Source organism: Gallus gallus, chromosome 5 (assembly GCF_016699485.2).
Source record: "Gallus gallus isolate bGalGal1 chromosome 5, bGalGal1.mat.broiler.GRCg7b, whole genome shotgun sequence".
Lineage (NCBI taxonomy): Eukaryota > Metazoa > Chordata > Aves > Galliformes > Phasianidae > Gallus > Gallus gallus.
In genome coordinates this window covers 20959596-20981870 of record NC_052536.1, presented here as the reverse complement: position 1 = coordinate 20981870, position 22275 = coordinate 20959596, and the positions used below count along the sequence as shown (strand labels likewise).

At 41.1% G+C, this 22275-nt stretch overlaps 1 protein-coding gene across 2 annotated transcripts in view; it reads right to left on the bottom strand.

Moving 5' to 3' along the window:
- The window catches only part of TTC17 (tetratricopeptide repeat domain 17), a 56288-nt gene that overhangs the window by 30568 nt on the left and 3445 nt on the right, over positions 1 to 22275 (bottom strand). For both annotated transcript variants that reach the window (XM_015287199.4, XM_040701409.2), the window contains exons 2-13: positions 9980 to 10069; positions 8061 to 8230; positions 6938 to 7049; positions 5701 to 5832; positions 4940 to 5049; positions 4543 to 4687; positions 4026 to 4165; positions 3627 to 3787; positions 2681 to 2793; positions 1357 to 1497; positions 867 to 982; positions 168 to 342 (exon numbers count right to left, since the gene is read on the bottom strand). In XM_015287199.4, the coding sequence (XP_015142685.4) occupies positions 168 to 342; positions 867 to 982; positions 1357 to 1497; positions 2681 to 2793; positions 3627 to 3787; positions 4026 to 4165; positions 4543 to 4687; positions 4940 to 5049; positions 5701 to 5832; positions 6938 to 7049; positions 8061 to 8230; positions 9980 to 10069 (1605 nt within the window). The remainder of the gene's footprint in view (positions 1 to 167; positions 343 to 866; positions 983 to 1356; positions 1498 to 2680; positions 2794 to 3626; positions 3788 to 4025; positions 4166 to 4542; positions 4688 to 4939; positions 5050 to 5700; positions 5833 to 6937; positions 7050 to 8060; positions 8231 to 9979; positions 10070 to 22275) is intronic.

Genomic DNA, 22275 nt, shown 5'->3' with positions numbered 1-22275 from the left:
CCAGCACTATTAGAAAGCACTTGATTCCACATTTCCGAAAAAATGGGAAGCAAGCAAGTCATCTTCTAAATATCAGAAATGGTTGATATCCTGAATAAGACTTCTAAGGCAAAAAAAAAAGAGGAAAAATTTAAAACAGACGAGAAGCAGTGAGATGTTTCTCTTACTTGTCTTGCTTGATCATCCGGCATCTTCATTTTCAAATCTAGATTACCATCTAGTTCTCTGACGAGTAGGTAGAGAGATTCATTGTTACGAGCATCAGTAATGGAAGAACAGTCTGGTACCTGGGTGTCTTCATGCCCAACAGCTTCTCTTGGGATATTTAGGATTGACTGGATTCTAGCAATAAGGAGAACCAAGACGAATCAATAGCTTCCCTACCATCACTGCAGCGCTAAGTGAATAGAATAGCATAACATTATCATGACCTATGAAAGTAGCTATTGCAGCACAGACACTCTTATTTTACCCTATTTAATAGTAAGCACTGTCGGCTATTCCACAACTAAGCTGTTTTTCTACCTCTGTCCCAAAAGAATAATCCACATTCATACCTGCACTTAAATCCTCATTCTTTTAGTAAGACTGTAGATGTTTCATGTATTCACCTTGTACTAAAATGTCAAGGAACAATCACCATGAAATTTGGTCTGTTACAGTTATAGAAATAACAACAGTAAAGGAAAAAAAAAATCACTCCTTCACTGGGATGGCCAAAGGAAGAGATCTGAACGCACTTGTGCTGTTGAACATGAGTTGCATCCACCCTATCCAGAAAGAAAATGCTCATTAAAACATTAAGTGTCAAAAATTATAAATATGAAACTATATTAGAAATATTTAAAAATAAAATTAACGCTTGCCTGAATCCTCTATTTTCTGGGGGCAGAAAATAAGTTGGCAGCTCTTCTGGATCAGGAATTTTGGGGAAAGATTTCATACATTCTGAACGCTGAGGCCAAAGAAGGTGCTGTTTGTCCTAAAGGGAAAAAAAAAAAAAATTTTCTCAACATTTTTAGTATTTTAATGTACAAGCTAGTAAGAACACAAGGACTAATCTGGAGGAACAAAAGAGTAGACACCTTTAGAACTATTATTTTCCAAATTTTTCCCGAACAGCAGCTCAGTTTTCTAGCTGTACTGCTTTACTTGCAGCAGACTTCTATAGCAGCTACGAAGAACAACCCTGTGTTCCAAATGACTGGAAACTGGTCCACAGAAACTACAGAGATGTTCAGCATGTTAAAGAAGCGCTAAGAAGTTTCACACAAACAAGGACAAGATGCACACTTTTATAACTCCTCTTTGAAGGAGCAAAAGAGCAAAAGAGCAAAACCTATTTCATTCACTCACTCTATTGGATTCTACACTCCACACTGAAACGATGGAACGAGCAACAGGGGAAGACTGTAAGGATTGGCTGTGGCCACTTTGGTTCGCATGAAGATCAAAATTCAGAGATGTCATACTTGAAGTTGAAGAGTCTTCACCAAACTGGAAACAAAACAGAATTCCATAAAGAATAGAGATGATATATTAGCGGTGGAATGTCTACCCCACTATTTATGTAGTTAAACTTCACTAATAAGCTGAAATTTGGGTATCATTAAAAACTAGATATTTAAACTTGATCCATTCACACCATAGAAGAATACTCATATTGTAAAAAAGATGAAACAATGAAAATACAACTACAAATAAGCAAAAAATGCTAAAAGATATCAAGCAAACATTTCTAGCGGATCATGAACAAAATCTACGTATCTAAACCATGTATCTCTATAATTCAAGTTGGAGTTACTAAGTCTTAAGGCCTGCAAAACCCATCTTGATAATCTGAATAGGAAGAACCCAAGAAGAAAATAACAATCAAAAATAAATATCCCTGTTTTCTTAAACCAGATAACAGGAAACTCCACAACACATTCCACATTACGAAACAAATTAAACAACAATCATTATGTGTAGCTCTATCACATCAGTGGGTTGGTTTTTGTTCTCAGTGTTGGTTTTGTTTTCAGTGTTAGAACACACCCTGCTTTCAAAGCTTCCCAATATTCCTGTATCAGATTTTCTTGGTGAACTGTGTAGCTGAAGATATACAAATAGCCATACTTGTTAAATCAGGCTAACACCTTATTTTAGGGCTACGAAAGCACTCATTAAACTGATCACAAAGCAGATCTGCTCTTGTATTTGTTAATTGTATACTGCAGTTTTTTGCTCCTTCTGGTAGGGACAAAATATTAAATTGGAAGGAGTGAGCAAATGTTACATCGCTTTAGTCGCACAATAGCATAATAAACAAAAGAAATTACAAACCACTTCAAGGCTGTAGAGATAATTAATGAGATATCAAACACACTTTTGAGCTACCTATTAGAATATTGTTTCCATTAAAAGAGTAGTTCCATGTCCCACATGTACATTTAAAAAGAAAATTAAAGTTTTAGGAATCTTTGTCTCTTTCCTGTCCTCTCTGAAGGAAAGTTAAAGATTATACTCCTGCTAGCACACCTGAATGTAGTACGTTTAAATGAGAGAAAGCTGTAATTCCTCGAGTGAGTAATCTTCGTCCTTCCTAGAAAGACACAGCTAGCTCCCGAAGCCTCCACTATTTTGCTAATGGGGAAAACGGGACGCAACTTAAAACAGTGGTATCAATTCAGAGACAAACCTGAACATATTCCACATTTTCAAAAATGTCCCCACGGTGATAGCGAACAGGCTGGTCCCACTGGCAGTGCAAGCTGTGCTGCTGGTTGCTCAATCTACAGATCTGATGGTTCCCTGCATAGCACAAAACATGTTATTCTACAATCTAAGTGGGGTAATTGAGGAGATGGGAAGCGTACAGTAAAAAAAAAAAAAAGCCCCACTTCCTCCAAAATAAGTGTTTATTTTTATTTTTTAAAATCCACTCATCAGGAATTCCATCTTGTAAAGACCCAAAAAGTGCCTATTTTGAGAACACTCCATAATCACTAGTTTTCATAAGTAAAACAGAACAGCAACTCAGGACCACCAAAATATTCAAAGAAGTTACATCCTGACATTAACATTAGGGGAGCTATAAAAAAAAGGAGGGGGAAGACTCTTCAGCAGAGTTGTTGTGATAGGACAAGGGGAAATGGTTTCAAACTAAAAGTGGGAAGAGATATAGATCAGACATAAGGGTGGTCAGGCACTGGAATGGGCTGCCCAGAGAGGTGGTGGAGTCACCAACCCTGGACACGTTCAAAGAACATTTGGACGTTGTGTTGAGAGACACGGTTTAGCAAGAACCACAGGTGATGGGCAAATGGTTGGACTGGATGATCCTGTAGGTCTTTTCCAACCTTAGCGATTCTATGATTCTATGATTAGGAAGAAGTTTTTTACAGTAAAGGTGGTGAGGCATTGAAGCAGGTTGCCCAGAGAGGTGGTGCCCTGGAGACATCCAACGTCACACTGGAGAGGACTCAGAGCACCCTAATCCAGCTGTAGGCGTCCCTGCTCATTGCAGGGGAGTTGGACTAGATGGCCTTTAAAGGTCCCTCCCAACACCAAAGATTCTATGAGATTAATCTGAATACATGTAATTCTTCATTGCTATAATAAGCATTAACTCTGAAAAGTTGTACCTAATTGAGCTTCTTTTGCCATTTGGGTCTCATGAATTATGTTCCTCAGGATTTGTTCCTCCTGGATGAGCTTGTATTTGTCTAAAACGTCTTGCTGCCTGAGGTAATGGTCATGCTGCTTCTGATATTCCTTCAATTCATTTAAGGTTCGCTGAAGTGATCTTGAAAATTAGACAGTAGAAAATATTAACTTTGAATGCTTTTTAACATAACAGCTTTTCACATAATATTGTATATTTTCAGCCTTGTTCTGGATTGCTTAAAGTAATAACTTTATCGTGCAGCCTAGGAAATTTAAGAAGTAAATCACCATTATTCTATTTGAAATGTAAAGAATTGCTGCAGCAGAACAACAAATTGAGACCGTATGCATTTCCACTGTGGTGGTGCTTTAGTTACCTATGCTGAGCTTCCAGTTTTTGCTCTAATTTTTGCTGACATAATACAGCATGCTTCCTTTTCACAGCTTGCTCAAACCCTGGCTTGGCCTGTAGAGCATGATCGTAACACAGGACCGAGTGGTTGTACTCCCCGAGCATCTGAAGAATGATGGAGAGATGAAGAAAGAATGAGCTGTTACCCTGTGATATTTAATCAATTTTCTCGATTTTTAAATAAGTCATCAACTCTAAATCTAATCTGCAGTAATGAGTGGCCTGTCTGCAGAAATTAAAGCCACTGTACCTTTTACAGTGAGGCTGTGGGAAGATTTCCCTTGAATTTCTGTCAAAGTGCAAATAAAAACTTTTGGCAAAGACAGACTTCTGGGTGAAAATATTTCAACAGAAACATAAACATCAAGCATGTAATATGTGTAAAACAAAAAGCACTGTAAAAGACTACAGCATTACAAATCAAGACAGAAAGATTAAATACTGTTTTTCTACAGGTGTTGAAAAGTAAAGATAATATTTACTGCATATATATTTCCCAAAGTGTAATAGCTGGTAAAGAAGTCACTGTAATCCAGAGCTGCGTGGACCACAATAGCTGCATCCGCAGAGAAGTGAGCTCGGTGCAGAATATTTGCCAAATTTACCAATGCAATGTCTTTATTTTGCCTAATTAAAAAAAAAAAAAAAGATAAAGAAAAAAGCCATTAAAAGGTCAGACTAGGTAAGGATTGTGCACAAGGACACATTCACTCTTTAGTTACATACTAAATATGGATTTTGAAAAAAAAATAGTGTCTAAACCACATATATAACCTAAGAATAAGTAACAGTATTTATTTCATTCTTAAAAATCTGCTTAGTAATTAGGATAACTAGAAAAGCCATCTGACAAAAAATATCTTCACCAGCAATTCTCACCTTGAAGAGAAATGAAGGGCGCGCATGGCACATTCTACTACTTGGTATGGTTCATTCTTTATTCGCCAGTAAAAAGAAGCCATATTATAAAGTACCCAGGAAGAAGAGTTCTGCAGTAAAGAGAAACACAAGAACTGTACTGTCAACTAAGATGAACTAAAAGGTCATTCATGGCTTTAATTACTAAGGGATGGAAAACTGAGCATTAACCTGCTCTAAGTTTTCCTCTTCCTCTGGAAAGCTGGCATTTGGCAACGCCTGTGAATATTCAGGAAGAATGAATTGGCACACAGATGTATGAAAGAAACACCACTCCTGCATTTTATACTGGTGAAAGCTCAAAATGAACCAAGCAGAGATGGAATTTTATGAAACTGCAGCTACACTCTGAGTTGAAACAGAATTCCTGTGTCTTGCAGGAAGGCATTTAACAAAAAGCATGTGTGATCTTTAAGTACCTGCATTTTTGTTTAAAAGCTCATAACTTAACAGAACAATGAATGTGCCCTCTATATAGGCCACAAAAGTAAAAGAGTTATTAAAGATGACAGTATCTGTTTACTGGCTTTGCTAATGCTTTATCCTGCCTCTGCTTACCTTGCAGAAAAGGTTTTTACTCTACCTTTTTTTAACTGAAACATAAAACCAGAATACATGTGAAAGGCTAGTACTGGATGTGACTGCATGTACTAGGCATATCTAATCCTCTGAGGACTTTCCAGCACTCTTTTTCAACACGCTGTAAGTTTACAGCTTCATACCTTCATTAGCCCGTCATAAATACGATGACCTATTTCCTCTATACTTCTTCCCAGCCTCCGTGATAAGTATGTGAAGATTGGATCTTCTTTAGGTAACAAGGGTGCAGAAAGATTAACTCTTTCCTGGACACCCTAAAAGAAAAAAATGAAGATTAGTTTTAGAGAAATTAAATACTTGAGAAATCTGCACAAGAACATGACTTTCTGTTTTACTATTTCACATTCTTACCATCCTTTCATAACAAGATCTCCGTGACTTCACAGGATAGTGTCACCTTTGCCAGATGAATAACATATATTACTATTGATACGAAAACACTTGAGCAGTCATTAATATCAGTTCTTCCAAAAGCAGCCTTTGCTTGATGAATGCTATAGGATAAGCATGAACTTCTGATAGCTTTGTATTACTTGGTAGCTACCCGTGTCACTAGTCTCCACTGAAGCACTTAACTCATGTTTGTCAGGTTACACACTATAGAATCGCTCCCTTTTCTTGTTTTCTGAATAAAAAAGGTACATATAGACCCAGAGACAGAACTAGAAAACTTCCATTCCTGTTTTCTTCATAGGAAAATACGTACTTGTAGATGAAAAATTATTTTTGAGACTAGTAATAAAATAAATATAATGAGATGAGTGCTAAAGCTAGGTGTGCATTATAAAATCTGCTCATACAACTTTGTTGACCAAAGCAACTTTTGCATCACACTTCAGCTGTGATCATTCTAAAGCAGATGAACTTTGCATTAGCAAAGAGCAATTATCTCATCCTCTGGGTTAGAGCTTGGCATTCAGATATCAGAGACAGTCAACTACGTTATGAAATGTTGACAGCCACGCCAACAAATTTCTGACCCTGAATCTCCATATAGCATAATAACCCTGCTCAGCACTCTCTAATTTGCAACTGAAGCAATCCACAAGATAGAAACATTTAAACACACACATAAAAAACTGCCATTTTACTGATGAAACGTCATGAAAACAAAATCCAAAGAACACTCTCTAAAACAAGACCAGTAGAAACAGGAGACAAATGTGCATCTGACAGAAGCATTCTCCTATAATCAAGTACTTCAATAACAGTAAAATTGTGGTTATAAAGAAGACCAAGACAGCCTTCAAAAAACTGCATTACCTTTCAGCCTTGACTCACAGTTGCCCCAAGGACTTTACTGTTTCTCTTCCAGATAGAGGAAGAAATAAAACAACACATATCCATTTGCTCACTTACCCGTAAGTGCTGAAAAGCATGAATGCTGTATGGAAGATCAAGAACTTTTGTACAGTCTGGCTGCTGCAGGTCTGGAGGCACCGGAGACTTTGTGTCTATATAGTCTTCAGGCCTGAGGACAGAACAGAACATAACACAGTAGACTCCAGACCAACATACCTTACAGTTTAAGAGATACAATGTTTTAATTGACAGACACGCTATTGTGATTTCACCCACTGTTACAAAAACTCCCCCTTTCCACACACTGCACCACTTCTGATGCCTCTCCACATTTCAGTTCCCAGGATGCCAACACAACATGATAAATAAATTGCTATCTGCTTTAGAGAAGATAGCAACATTTGGACAGTCGCCAAAAGGCATCACTATCAACCCAGTGTATCACTGGTACAATTCATGTGTGTTGGTGGTTATGATTCATCCTTTATATGCCAGGCAAATGACCCTGCATGCAGACTCAATTGAATGTGCCCTGCACCCCTTCTTCCCCCACAAACCAAACTTCACAATCAAACAAGAACAAAAAGGTGGAACAAAAGGCCCAGATGAAGGTATCTGAGGACAAAACTCATATTTTTCCACCTCATGGTCAAAAAACCAGAAGTACAAAAATCAAAACAGTCAGCTCTGAAGAAAAAATACAAACAGAGCTGCATGTCAGACTGCCCACACAGCCTTTATTTGCTAAAGGCATACGAAAAAGTTTGACTGCGAGCTTCAGCATCTTGGTCTTCCATACAAACTTAAGAGAGTTCCCACTACAAGAAGCACATCTAGCCCAAAAAATCCCCAACACTCAAGCAAACGTAACCGCTTTTTGCATGATGCACTTCAGTTTAATTTACGTCTGCTCATATCATTACAGAGTTACGCTGACTGGGAGCCTGGGAAGAGAAATGAGAAGTCTCAGGTAACGGCTAACGCCACATAGTTTGAGGGAGACAGTACCTCTCTTTTGTAACTAGAGGTAGATGTTGTTTCAATGTTATTTCACATTAACATAAAGTAAAACAACTGTCACCTAAAGAACAGTCACATGACAGTATTTTTCTTTTTAATTGCAGGAAGAGATTTTTTTTTCCATTCAGTAAAGATCTTAAAATACAAAACACCTCATTACCGGATATCTTTGCTCTCTAAGGTGATGTAGGTGCCATCGTACAGATCTAGGTCCCCTAAGGGCACCTTTGCTTTAATGCAGTCCGGGTCTTCTTTATTATGCCTTTGTTCCAGCCCTGTGTCTCTGTCCTCATTTTCCTCTATATGAATCTTCTGAGCAACTAACTGTTTCTGTAGGAAGCAGAAAAAGGAAAATAGAAAAATGCATATTGACAAAAGCAAACTGTATAGTAGTGAACAGGTGAACAATTCAGCTTTTTCCTTAAATCAAAATCAATTTGAAAGATATGTAAAAAGTTCTATTTAGAGAGAAAATGACTACTTTTGAGAGACAATACAACTTAAACAGGCCTTTATTTTTCCTGCCGTACCTAGAAAGAAGGCTTATAGCATTTCAAATGCACTGCTGCCCACTCAGAAAATGAAATAGTAGTTAATGATGCATCAGTTTTGTCATATTTGAACCCTTCTCTTACACTTCAAAACCTCACAAAATTAGTATCAGAGACTGCAAACAAAATGAACTCTTAACCAGTCAGTATGTAAAGTATAACTGAGGCAGCAGGCCAAAAAGAATAGCAGAGAATAATTTGTGTAGATCAGCTTACGGTGTGCATTTGGGACTACCCTTCACTCCAGAAACCCTATTCCTATGAGTAGTGGAGGATCTGCTCAGGACATTATGCTGTATTTAATTCTCACCCAGATCTGCAAACTGAAAATCCATTAAATATCAGGAGGATTTGCATGTGTTACATGAGAAGAAATTTTGCCTTTTTAACTAAAGCCATATATATTTGCTAACACACTAACATGCAGTAATCGACATATGCGCATTAATGGCATCTTGGGCAAAATCTTAAAAGAAAATCATTTTTGCTGAAAGTCATTTGTACGGCACAAATTGTGCATTAATCATTTACAAACCTGCAACCCATGTCCTGAACAGCCTACAGTAATTTTTTCATCCACAGCGAAAATGCCCAATGACACAAAGATGAGTATACCTCAACAAGAAAGACTTGCTGAATGTAGTCTCATATGGAGCAGTCCTGCTTTTTTTTTTCATTCCTATACGTCTGTTCTATTTGCCTGAGGTTATCTCAGGTGCTCATTTAACTTCTTAGCTAGATACTCTCATCTGACAAAATGAAAGCTGGCAAAAGAGAAAGAGGAGTGAATGCGTGGCCAAAAGAATGTCTGAGAGCTACTAGCTTTAGGCATTTAAGCTCTACTTCCCATGAAAGTTATCCGTTTAAAGTTCACTGAAGCTCTTTTCAGAAGAGTGTTTTCAAAATCCACTCCAACAATAATCAGGCAGCACTTCTGTGATGTGCACGTGACAGAGCACAGGTTGCTCAGAGAAGCTGTGGAGTCTCCTCCTTGGAGACGTTCAGAAGCCACCTGGGCACCCTGCTGTGGTTGGCTCTGGGTTTGACCAGATGGACACAGAAGTCTCTGCCAACCTCAGCCACTCTGAAGTTCTGTAATAAAGGGGCTTTAAATAAAACAGTGGTGACCAGCTCTCTCACATGGCCAAGACAGAGCAGTGAAAATGGCCTGACCAGCCCAGAGAGGCGTACAGGGAAATTCACAGCCTACTGTGTGTGTACTCTCACTGCCTACAGGATGTACACTCAGTAGCTGCTGTAACAAATCTAAGACAACGCCTCCATAAAAAGTTCTGGAATATAGTAGCCAGCAACAAAACCACATTAAAAAATGCAGATGCAACTGAGGACAATGATAACCAATTCAACAAACATGAGCCACAAAAATCCTGAAATCTGAAGAATTCTTCATCCATTTGTCGGAGTTATGCTGATAATGACTTTTGTTCCTTGTCTACATCTATCACTGACACCACTACAAAAAAAACCTGTACCTTAAGAAACGTTAGTGGTTAATGTTATGCTTTACCTCCAGTTCTTTGAGGTAGTTAACTGTTGTTTCTTGTCTCATTAGTATTACCAAGTCATGTGGGTTCCTCAAGTTCATTGGTGAATCCACCTGCAAGACAATTCAACAGTCTGAGTAAGACATTCTCCAAAGAAAGAGTGATTTTAAAAGACAGGAAGTTATGCTCATTCCACTACAGTTTGTCATTTCAGAGGCTTTTTGTTCACTTAGCATTCACAATACACATGGATTTTTAAGCAGTATGTTCAATTGCATTGTGATTTCAGAATACAATTCAACCCATGCTTTATTTTCAAATCTATTCTAGTTTATTCATGTGCCCAACTTCTAAGCACAAGAGGCAAGCGAAACCCTCACACAATAACATCACTATGAGTACTTACCGCTGAAGCACTAGGTAACCTTAAACAGCAATTGCAAAAATCTATTTTCTCTTACAGCTTTAAAATTCCTCCATCCAGTCTCTCAATAGGCAAAAAGTACTTCAGATTCAAGTCGGCTCCTCTGTACAACCAATTTAACACGCTGGCCTAGCATTAAGTCTTTCAAGGATCTATTGCATTCAGGATTAAGGAGTAAATGAACAAAATCAAAAGGTAATCAGACAGAGATTGAAAACTCTGTTAGAGAAGACCATGCCACAGCTTCCACAGCTACGCACAGGAACTGGCAGCTCAATAAAGCGTGACATTATGGATAAGTCACAGACAAGAGTGGGTTATATGCTGACTTTTACTGGTCTCTAAATGGTTTCAGTAAGATGCAGCTCCTCATTCCACAGCTGAAATACCCCAGCCCTGTCCCCTTGCCAAGCCAATTCTGGTGCCTGACTGGCTGGGGGAAAGTCCCAACAGAGGAAAAGATGCTCTGTGGGTCTCACTACGGCCTCTCAGTCCTGTTTACCCTATTCTGTCGCCGCAATGACAGATAGTCCCTTGTGTCACCTCTGGAGCTCATTAGTTCAACATCTGCTGTTGGCTGCTTTATCTGAACTAGTAAATTAAAATTAGCTTAAGGAAGATTGAATGAATATGTGACCAAAAGGAAATGGATGGGAATGTGTGATGACATGTCCAGAAGAAGGCAGGTGAGGACAGCAAGAATTCCAATTTTTAACATGTTTTTGAATGTTGATGAGTTCATCCCATTTCATGGAATTGTACCTCATGCTGTTGTTAAGGCAGACGATCCACAGAAAGGTACCCATGGGTCTGCCCAGCTCCCATTCAAGCTTTCAGAAAATGGAACCAGCTACTGCATAAAGACATACACACCACCTGCGTGTTAGCACTGACACCTCCCCTACAAGGGCTGCCCATCACTTTCTGCCATATCTGTTCCTAGTTTTTTAATTTATTGAAGTAATAGGAATGTTCTGCGCCAGAAGTGATTGCTTTTTGCCTTTATGTTGTCTATCTGAAATTGGATGGAAAAGCCTACCACAAACACACGTGCAGCAGAACCTCTGAGCTCTCACTTTTTCTTCCCCCACCTTCCCAAACCATTTGGGCATGTTTCTGGAACTCTCTTACTGCAGAGGACAGCAGATCCAGAAGGACGGCAGCAAACTGCCTGGTCACTTTAAAGTGACCACTTGAAAGACCATGCCTTGAGCCAGGTTCTGTTGGCTACAAGTCAAGTAAGAAGCTCAGAACTTCTCTCTCTGGACTCCTAACTGTTATGTCTACCTCTTTACAAACCCCCTTACTAAGCAAGGACTCATATCCCCTAAGCAAAGACAAGCATTTGCCTGTGTTCCCCCTACCTCAAAAATAAAACAACAATCTATACAGTGTTACTTTTGGCTCAGTTTGGCTAAATAATCCTTTTCAAATCAAAAGCTGAACTGCTTCTCTTAGCAAGCAGACATTTTGGAGGGTGGCTACCTACACAGTTCAGATACTCAGGCATGCCTCATCTTCCCCGGTGAATTAATGCTTATATCATCAGATGAAGTAATAACTGATACCAGTTAGATTTTACACTATGAATCTGGGGAGTATGGATTTCACCGTTGCCAACAAAAGGTGATTCATTATCCACAATGATCCCAGGAGCACAGAAAATATAAAAAAACCCCAACACTGTCAGCTGAATTACTGAATTCCACAGCACTTTGCCTACAGCTGTATTTCTTATTTCCTCCTATGGGCTCCACCTCACTTTGAGCAGGTTGCTCATAAAACTGAGTTCTGTGATGACTGATCTAGTTCGTACCTCATTTGCTAGAGGAACTATCGTGGCACATCCAAGCAAATGAAGTATGGCTTTGCAAAGAAAACAAAGTTACACCTTAATGTTTTAAGCACTTAACTCCACATTCCGAAATAGGAGGACTGTTCCTGCCTACTGAAGGCTGCTTTCATGATACTTTACAGTCGCTGAGAGCAAAGGTAACAACGAGCTCTCCCTTCAGTGACTAACTGCACCTGGGGAGTGATTGTTTGTAGAACGTTATACAGCCATCACCATTAAAAAACCTCATTAAGAAAGCTGAATGATCTCCGGTGATCATTCATTCAGAAAGAGAATGATATTGAGAAATGGCTTCCATTCAGTTTTTGACAAAACAACCATATGAGAGTTAGTTCTGAGATTAGGGTGTGAGAATGTGGGGTGGTACAGTACCAGCCCTGCATGCACAGGTTGACAGAAAAGCACTGACAGGTGCCACACTGTGAGTGGTTCCACGTTCCTATCTAATGATAGCTGGCAGCAGAAACAAAAGTGACAAAAGCATCTGAACAGCAGTGTCCTTGAACTCACTCAAAAGCTGTCACCCACCAGGAAGTGCTATCAAGTTTAGCAGCTTAAAAGCAGCACTCAAGATGTTTTTATTCAGTCTTCAGGTTTTTGCTTCCAGATCTGATCTCAGTTTGTCACCTGCAAATGAGGACCTTCTAACGATAGCAAAAGACTTCAACCTAGTAGAAAATTATTATTAGGAAATAACGTCAGCAGCTGTTATCTTCTTCAGACCAACGTAGCTCAGAACAAAGAGCTCTAAAACCAAAACCTCAGTAGACCACCTAACCTTGCATTTATATTTCACCATTTTTCACAATGAAATGTCAAGATTTCCACTGCAAGAAATTATCAGAGACTCGCTATTGGCTCCTAGAAATAAAACTCCATTTAGACCCAATCATTTTTGAAGAACAACCTGAATGGGAAACATTTAAGCAGCAACATCGGACAATATGCAAAGGAAACTCCAGCACATACAAGTGCTCAAATCATCTCGTTAGCTCATAAAACTGATTGAATGCAATGTATGGAATTGTATGCAGTTTACAGTTGGACTAGATGATCTTGCAGGTCCTTTCCATGATCTATGATTCCATCATGATTCTATGTATCAATACTTTTCTTCAGTTTGTATGTTTACATTACGAAGGCATTACAAGATTTTAACTGAGGAAACACAAAGCACCCCGATCCACAGAACAACGCTGCATGACACAAAGAAAAGCAGATTCTTAATGGAAAACTACAAGAGATCCTGCCTACCAATCAGAAAAATAACATTGGCCTGGCCCTCACCAGGCATCAGCCTGAAGGATGATGGTGCTCATGCTTGAGAACGTCACAGAATTTCAAAGTGCCATTCCCTGACTTGCTTAGGTCAATCCAAAAAGTCACCCTGGTGCCAGGTGGAGGAATCCTCCCTTTTGTTACTATCTGTAATCTTCTAGCTTTGCTGTGAGACAGCTCACTCAGCTCAGCTAAGAATTTAAGAGGACTGCTCCATTGGCTGCTGGCCTGAGCTGGCCTCAGCAGGCCATTCTCCCCACAGAAGCATGGCTCAGGAACTGCCCTGAACACACAGCCTTCTCCTCTCAGATCCAGCCAAGAACATTATTGGGACTTGAAGGAGATGAGGATGTTACCATTCATTCAAATTGCACCGGAAATGTTAGCTCTGCTTTTATGTGATATTGACAGCAGCCTGCCAATGCTACGGATCCTTCACCCCTTCAACATCTGTACCTTATGAGCCCTCTCATCTCATCGTGGCAAAGAGCAAAACCACAGGTGGATGCTGAGATTTAGCTCATCTCCTGCAAAGCTCCCCAGAATGCTCTTTCAGGCAGAAATGAAATGGAAGCCAACTTGCAGAGCACCTCAGGTTAGCAGGGACTCCTGTGCCAGAAGGGATGCTCGATCCAATTACTTATTTTTAACCTGGCTGGTGGCAGAGCATTGCGCTCATTTGCTCCTCCTCTGAAGTGCTGAAACGGTGACATTGAAGATGAACTGCTTGAAATGCTAGAATCTGACTTTGAGTCAAGCATAGTAAACAGGGGAAAAATAGTGCTGGAAAGCCTTCCTTGGAACCCTAATGAGTGCTACAGCTACGCTGCAGAAAGCCTGCCAGGAAACCGCTTCTAAAATAAGCATTCTCTGTTCAACTTTGCCCAAAGGTGAAAGTTGCTCTATAAAGCACAGCTCAGGTTTATTCACTGTCACAAAGTACACCCAGAACCTGATTCGGCAAGACACGCCGAACAAAAAAAGACATGGGAGTTGAATCAAACCCTCAAGCTCTGGGGAGCCTCCTACATTACCTGCATGTATCAAAGCCTCTCAACACTTGGGCTTGTATGGCTTCCTAAACCTTCCAGCACATTTTGTTCCTTACAGTCCAGTTGTATTACACCAGGAGGTAAATTGTTTAAAATGAGGGTAGAAGAATGCCTCAATCAACTATTTTTAGGTAATATTTTCTTTTCTTCTTAAACGTAATGTGGAAATTCCACTGTTAATTGATGCACAGGAGTGCCAAAATCAGAACAGCTGTGCACATCCTAAAAGCTATGATAGGGCAGAAAGCAGATGATGATCGGAAGAAGCTGGACAAGGCACTGTATTCACCTATGGTGTGCAGCAAAATGGGCTCCTTGCTGTACAGACCATAAATAACGAAGCTTTTGTCACTCTACTTGCAAAATAAAAGCAATTCCTGCTCAAACAGACCAGAACTCCTTGCGGCCTCAAGGAGGAGAGAAGGATCTTAAAAACTGATGCTTGCCTTTTGTTCTATTCCTGCCAACAGGAGAAGCTCCACACAGTGCAATGTGACCATGGTATTTCCAATAAAGCTGCGGTGTAAGTTTCAAGACGAGACAAGCCACTACATTGGAAGATGTACTCTTTGGCTTATCTAAATGATGATCAGGGAGCAGCAGAAGGTTCCAATGGATGTCACAAAGATTCCTATAGAAAAATGGTGCTGATCTTTTTAATAATAACTATTCAGCTACTTGAAAGGTTACAGCTGTAGTATGTTAAAAAGCAGCATCAGCCATATGGGTATCGTTAAAAAGAGCTGAGCTACAGGGAGTATAGAAATTTTACATGTAGTGCTTCAAACACGAAACATGACAAAGTTCCAGTATGATCCAACAGGTTTGCTCAACTGAAATCACTTCAATGGAGCACACAGGCTGAGGATAGACGTTTAGATCTGTTACTTACCAAAGAAAAACAACAGTTCTTCTGTAACACCAATGTTTTGGTGGTCATGTTTATAGGTACAAAACAAACCTTAGCTAGAATGTACATACTGGAAATCTGTTTTCTACAGTAGCCAGATAGATGCGAGGTCTACACTCGCTGAAGCAAAACAGAGATGGAGGTATCCCCCATATACATCTGTAATAAGCAAGAATTTGTCTTCAGAACAGCAGACTGGTTCCTACTCACTGCCAAACCCTGACAATGTGAAGTATTCCATGCTGAAACTGCAGAAACAGATAAAGCCTAATTACTCTCACAAAATACCAAAAAACATTAGGCATAATTAGTAATTTTTTCAGCAAACAATGACAAAAGCAAAACGAACAGCACATAATTCATTAGGTACTTCTGGCTAATAAGCAATGTCATCCTGTGCTGTGTTTTTAGGATGGGTGCTTTACAGCGTGGTTCAGATTGAATATTAGGGAAAAATTCTTCTCTGAAAGAGTGGGGAAGCACTGGAACAGGCTGCCCAGGGAGGCAGTGCAGTCACCATCCATGGATGTGCTCAAGAACTGTGTGGATATGGCACTGGATATGGCACACGAGTTAGTGGGCATGGTGGGGATGGGCTGATGGTCAGACTGGATGATCTTAATGATCTTTTTCAACTTTAATGTTTCTACAATTCTCATTTCTCAGCTGGCTTGTTAGAATCAAGTAGGGATGCAGTTTTACACAAACAAACAAAAAAAAGTCCAGCTATAAGAAAAGCCCATGGATTTTACAGTCTAGCTGACTTTGTTCTTTCAGCTTTCACAGGTCCTTCCTGAAAATGAGTGCTTGGAGCACCCCTGGCTGTGCTTCTGCTGTGACACCCACAGTATGAGGAAAACCTGTCAGGCAGCAGGCAGGCTTTCACTACACAACAGCCAGTTCTGAACGGTTGACTGGAATCATCTCGTCAGTCTGTCCTACAATTACATAAAGCTGGCACAAAATAGGATGAGAGGCCAGGATGCCAATTGTAAGGCTACAGAAGAAGCAGGACTGGCAGACTACAGTGCTGTATGGAAAGACTGAAGTCAGACAGAGAAGGATCCCATGCCTATAGCCAGGAAGAAGATGGACCTCACAGAGTATCTCAGTATCTAGTAAGGGTCCAAAAGAAAGGAATGCTTCTATTAGAGCTTTGATGTCAGCAATCCGACACATCCTCTGGCTTGCACAGTGCACGTATGCCAAAGGCTGCAGTCCAGTGGTGCACTCAGGCTGCTTCCCATGTTCTCCACTTCACCTGCAGATCTTTCACAGCTGAGCTGACCGCATCAAAACTACTTGTGATGCATCACTGCTCCACAGAGTAAAAACTTCATGCTTCTGACTTGTACCACTGATGAAGACCAACACAAGGACTACTCAAACCAACTTCTGACCAGCCATGACCTTCACAGTGATGCATGATTCAGGTATCATACCTAACTTGCCTAGCAGGCTCATGGCACTGGCATAGTACAGCTCTCAGACAGAAGTACCCGATCCAGGACAATAATAGGAGTTCCTCAGCTCTACATTTTCTGCCTTTCTCTAAGCATGCCGAATTGCTCAGGTCCAAGGCTTTCAGACAGACTTACGAAAAGGCAGAACATTTAGAATGAAAGGCTTTTATTTGTCTGTTTTAAAATTTTCACACTAAAGGAAGGCCGAAATCCCACAGCCTTTTGGTGCTTGAGGTAAAAGCTCTAAAACAAATCACGTTTCCCTTTTCCATAGGATAAGGTGAACAACACTTCAACAACATCATGCTTCACCTCATTCTTCTGTGGTTTGATGGCATCTCTTGGGCAGGTTCCCACCACCTCCAGGCTGGCCTCTTTGCTCACATCAGTCAGGACGCACCCACTCTGGAGACTGTATTGTGGAAGGAAGCTACACTACAAATCTCCGTAAGAAAGAGCAATTGATTTTGTTTAGCACACAACAGACTCAGCAGGATAAGAGATTCAGTCAAGAAAAAGGCCATGTGGTCAAGAAAAAGAACCTTAAGAGAAACAGAAAAGTAAACATCCACCCATCAATTTCAAGATGAGACTGAGCAACTGCTTAATGTATCACAGAAAGTGTTCTTGTAAGTAGCAAATACCCTTCATTTGTCTGCACTAAATTTCTGCTTCTCTGGCTTTGGAGGCTGCTTTTTTTCTGCTCTGAGCATATACATGAGCACAACCCGTGCTCCAGCCCTGTGCTGTGCCATCAGTCCACAGCCAAGCAGTAGCAGCTGAGTTTAGAGCTCATTGGCTTTACAGCCACCCATTAGCCATCTTGTTGCACCACAGCTTGGGGCACTCATGTTCAAATCTGTCTCCACAGGAAGAACTGTTGGGTAATGCTTCCCTTCATGAACTAAGCAGAATCGAACCCTGTGCTGCTCTGCGTGGAATTCAGGTCTTGTTCCTATTGAGGGGCTTTGTTCTCAGCACAGGACAGGCCAAAGCCTTGTACCTCCATGCTGGTCTCCAGTTCATCTCTTAACAAACTTCAAAATCTAGAACAGCACATCAAAAGCAAAATGACTTTCCACCAACTCAGAGGCCTTGCCAGAGGTTCTCTACTTCTGGCAACACTTCCTCAGCCCTGATTTGAACCATCTGCCTAGGAACTCAGAACTAACATGAGGGCCACATGAGGGCAGTTCTTCCAGTCCCCCCACAACATGCTGGGCTGCAGCTGTCTCCACCAAGCCCAAACATGGTATCTGCAAGGACCCACTTCAGCTCAGATACATCTTTGGTACCTGGCAGCAGAGAGTGTGCACCAGCAGAGCCACGACTGACTGCTGGAACTACTTACAGCATCGTATTTAATCCATCCTCCTTGTGCCACGTTTCTCCATTATCTGGAAGGACACCTGCACTTCAGTAGGGAGGCCAGCTTTCCTGCTATCAGACAAGCACAGCCTAAAACAGGTTATATATTAGTCTGAACTTTATACTGGAAGTTGTGAAATGAAAAGACTTATAAACACGTACACAGTGCAGATACAATCTCAATAAATGGACATAATTACTCTGTCTCCCAGCTCTGCAGGAACACGCACCCAAAGGACGACTCAGACCAAAAAAAGAACAGGAACTGAGAGAGAAAGATATATTTGACCTGAAAACAGCTCCTAGAGCAAAAACCAGAGCTTGATGGCTTTAACTTGATGGCTTAGTGAGACAACAGAATGTTACATGTGCTGCTGAGAATTCACTTGCTTTATCATTCTGAAATGATCACCAGAAACTGGAACAGCGGTGCCTACTTAACAAACACTCCCATTTATTGCATGGGATCTTGCTGATACACTGCAAGCTGTTGGGTCTGTCATAGCTCTGCCACCTGCCTGGCTGCTATATCTCCGGAGCTCCAGAAGTGGCAGTCAGTGTGCTGTTAGCTATCTTACACCACAGGAACATCAATCTCACTTGAACACAGTCTCATGTTAAAGGCTTACGCACTTGCTTCACTATGAGAAAACAACCAATGGAGATTTTAAGGTAATAGTATAAATTACTCCCTCAGATTCAGACTGTCTAAGGTCAGGATCTGCAGCCTTTCCACTCCCAAGCCACAGTGCACTTCGGTAACAAGGGGAACACAGTTCACCACAGCAAACTCAAGGCTGCAGGGAACCTCTTTTCACTGGTGCTTCTCTGGATTTCCACAGCTAGCGAACCACCCCACAGGGTGAACGCCTGGATCTGACTATCACTTAAGCTTAATTATTTGGGCTTCGTTCAGAAAAGTAGTCCAATTAAAGATTAAACTCTCTCTACTCCCAAAAAGGCAACAATTTAATGCATTTCGAACTCTGAGAAAGCTAACAATACAAATACTAATTAATGCCACAACTGTTTGTCACCGGACAGCACTGGCCACTTCCAGTGTGAGGCTGCTGTGCTCAGCAGTGCAAAGTCCAGTGGTGGCCAGTCACCAGCAGCATCCCTTAGGGATCGATCCTGGGGCCAGCACTGTTTAATGTCTTCATAAACGGGGAACAACCGAACCTCAGCAAGCTGGGCACCCTCTGCAAACATGGGTGGCAGAGCAGAGGGAATGGCTGCTGGAAGCAACACGGCTGGAGAAGCCACTGTGCAGATCAGAGAAGGCAAGAGCAAACACAGCAGCCGGTGTGGGACAGCCCCTGCACCAGGAAGGGCTGGGGCTGACCAAGTGGAAATGGCGTTGCAGAAATGGACATGTGGGTTCTGCTAGGGGAAAAACTTATGATGAGTCAGCAGCACATGCTTGTGCAGCAAAGGTCAGCTGCATGCTGGGCTGCAGACTGGCACCAGCGGGGCAAGGAAAGTGAAGGACTTGTGAGAGTGCACCAGCTTTCATGGCATGGTACCACACATTGACACATCTGAGCAAGCCCCGCAAAACCCATGCACAGAGGCCATGTGGAAAGGATGAGAATCAGGCTCAGCCTCAAGGATCCAGCCAAAGGGAGATGCTGCTGCTACCTCCAGCTTCCTCATGAGCGGGTGAAGAGAAGATTGAACCAGATGCTTTTTGTGGTGCCATAATGAGAGGAATCAGCCATAGCTGATGGACAGGAAATTCTAAGGAGCAAAGAAAAAAAACACAACAACAACACTCTGAAAGAGCTGACCACTGGAGCAGGTGCCCAGCAAAACCCTTGAATCTCCATCCACAGACACAACCGAGCAGGACCTCATGAACTGATCTAGCTGCCCCTGCTCTGAGCTGTGGGGAAGGCAGAATTACCCTGTGGTTCACTTTAGGTTTTTGTGCTCAAATCAGCAGCGGGTGAAGCTTGTTCCAAATGCGAGTCCTCACTTACACGCTGTCTTCTAGTAGATAAGGTCCTCCAAAATCCAAACATGGACTTCCATACACACAGAAGGAACTATCACAACGATCCATTACTTCTAAGTTCAAAGGAAAGGTCTAGCATAATCCAGAGAATCCTGATGTGACAATATTTTTTCAGCAAAAAGAAAAAAAAAGCCAACAGATTAATTAGAACCAGCAGAGAAACTGGTACGATGACAGGTACTGCTCCACGTACACTGGGAAGCTGAAATTTTGGACACTGCAGAGAAACACAAGCAGCTGCACAGCCAAGGGTCTGCAAGAACACAGCGGAAAGCTCCACTGAAAATGCACAAACTAAAAGCAGCCAGAAAGGATGACCGAACGGCTGACTGCAGTGGTAAAAAGAAATTCTTATAAAAATATCAACTTAATGAAGGACACTCTGAAAAATAAAAGCAAAATAATGCTTTGAAGGGAAGTTTTAAGTTTAAGTTCTGTTAAAAGTACTTACATCTTTGTTTTAAGAACTCAGTTATTTTGAAATACTATGCTTCTATCAATGAAGCAATAATAAATCTGTTACCAATCACCCCATTACCAGTGAACGGAAGAGGTCATCCATTGTGGTCCAACATTTAGCAGCAATACACATACATACCTAGCAGCAAAATATGTATTTATGTCTGTGTATATGTATACACACACAAAATACAAGCTCACTCTAGAAAAATGTCCACATTTCTCATTTTCCAACACACAAATAAATGGAAAAAGTGAAGGCCCGAGGTACTCCACAGGGGTGGCAATAGCAATAGACACAAAGTTAAGGTCCACTTTCTCAAGTGTCAGAGAGAAAAAGCTAACAGATGCTGAAGTACATCCTACTATAAATAAGTCACTGGAGAATAAGCACCACTTCATGAAAAAGCACTACATCCCAGTTACTGAGGAACACAGCTTCTCATATCCCAAGTATACTGTATTTATAATTTGGGCTTCCTTACTGGTAATGGGTGAATTCATTATAATGGTACAGGTTAAAAGAAAAAGTTAACTTGTTCTACAGACGACATTTTATCACATCAACTTAGTTTTTAAGTAGTTTACAAAAGGAACACGAGAATGCCACTAGTTAGAAGACTAATGTAATTAAATAGCTTACAGCTGTACAGTGGAAGCTTCTAAATGCATCCATCATTTATGCAACATCATAAAACGACACTTCTTAAAAGCAGTGCTGGATTTAGCTAATTAGATTTTCCAGTCATTTTAGCTAATTAGATTTTTTCAAGTCACAGCTGCTTTTCATGCAATAATCAAAATCAACACTTCATCCAGAGTTGATAATACACAATTAATATACACACGCACGGATGCTAACAGCCCATTAGCGTATACTTTCATCATTTCCCCACTAAAGAAAGTGGGAAAAGGAGGAGAAATAACACTGTGAGTGCTGTCATTCATTAGCTTGTGCTTAAGTGAGGTTACAGTGCTGGGACCCATGCAGGCAGCCCACGAGGCACTGCCCAAGGCTGACAGAGGCAGCAGGGCCTCCTCAGGCACAGGCAGCTCCACTTGCCTCAGGACTACAGATGCGCACAGGAGAGCCCAGCAAAAGCCTCTCTCAGAAGAAAAGTGATGTTAACAGACTCTCATTGCTCCACGCTGTTCTACTGTTGATAAAAAATGATGGAGGCAGAGCTTTCTGCCTCCCACTCCAGCCAAGGACAGCCGTGGTAGTGATGTTTACAACCAAAGCACATCCGAAAACGCAACAGATAAACAAGAGATCAGATCCCGCACGACAGAACTCCAACATGAAACCCAAACATTCTCAGCGCGTGAGGTACAGCCCAGCGCCAAAAGAATTCGCGCTGAGTACACCCACAAGAACTGAACGAGGCCAGAGTGCACCCCTGCAGCCAGCTGCCATGGTGTCAGTTCGACGTTTTACTTCCAGAAGAAGCGGAAAGCAGGCGGGGCGGGGCGGTGGAGTGCGAAATCGCACA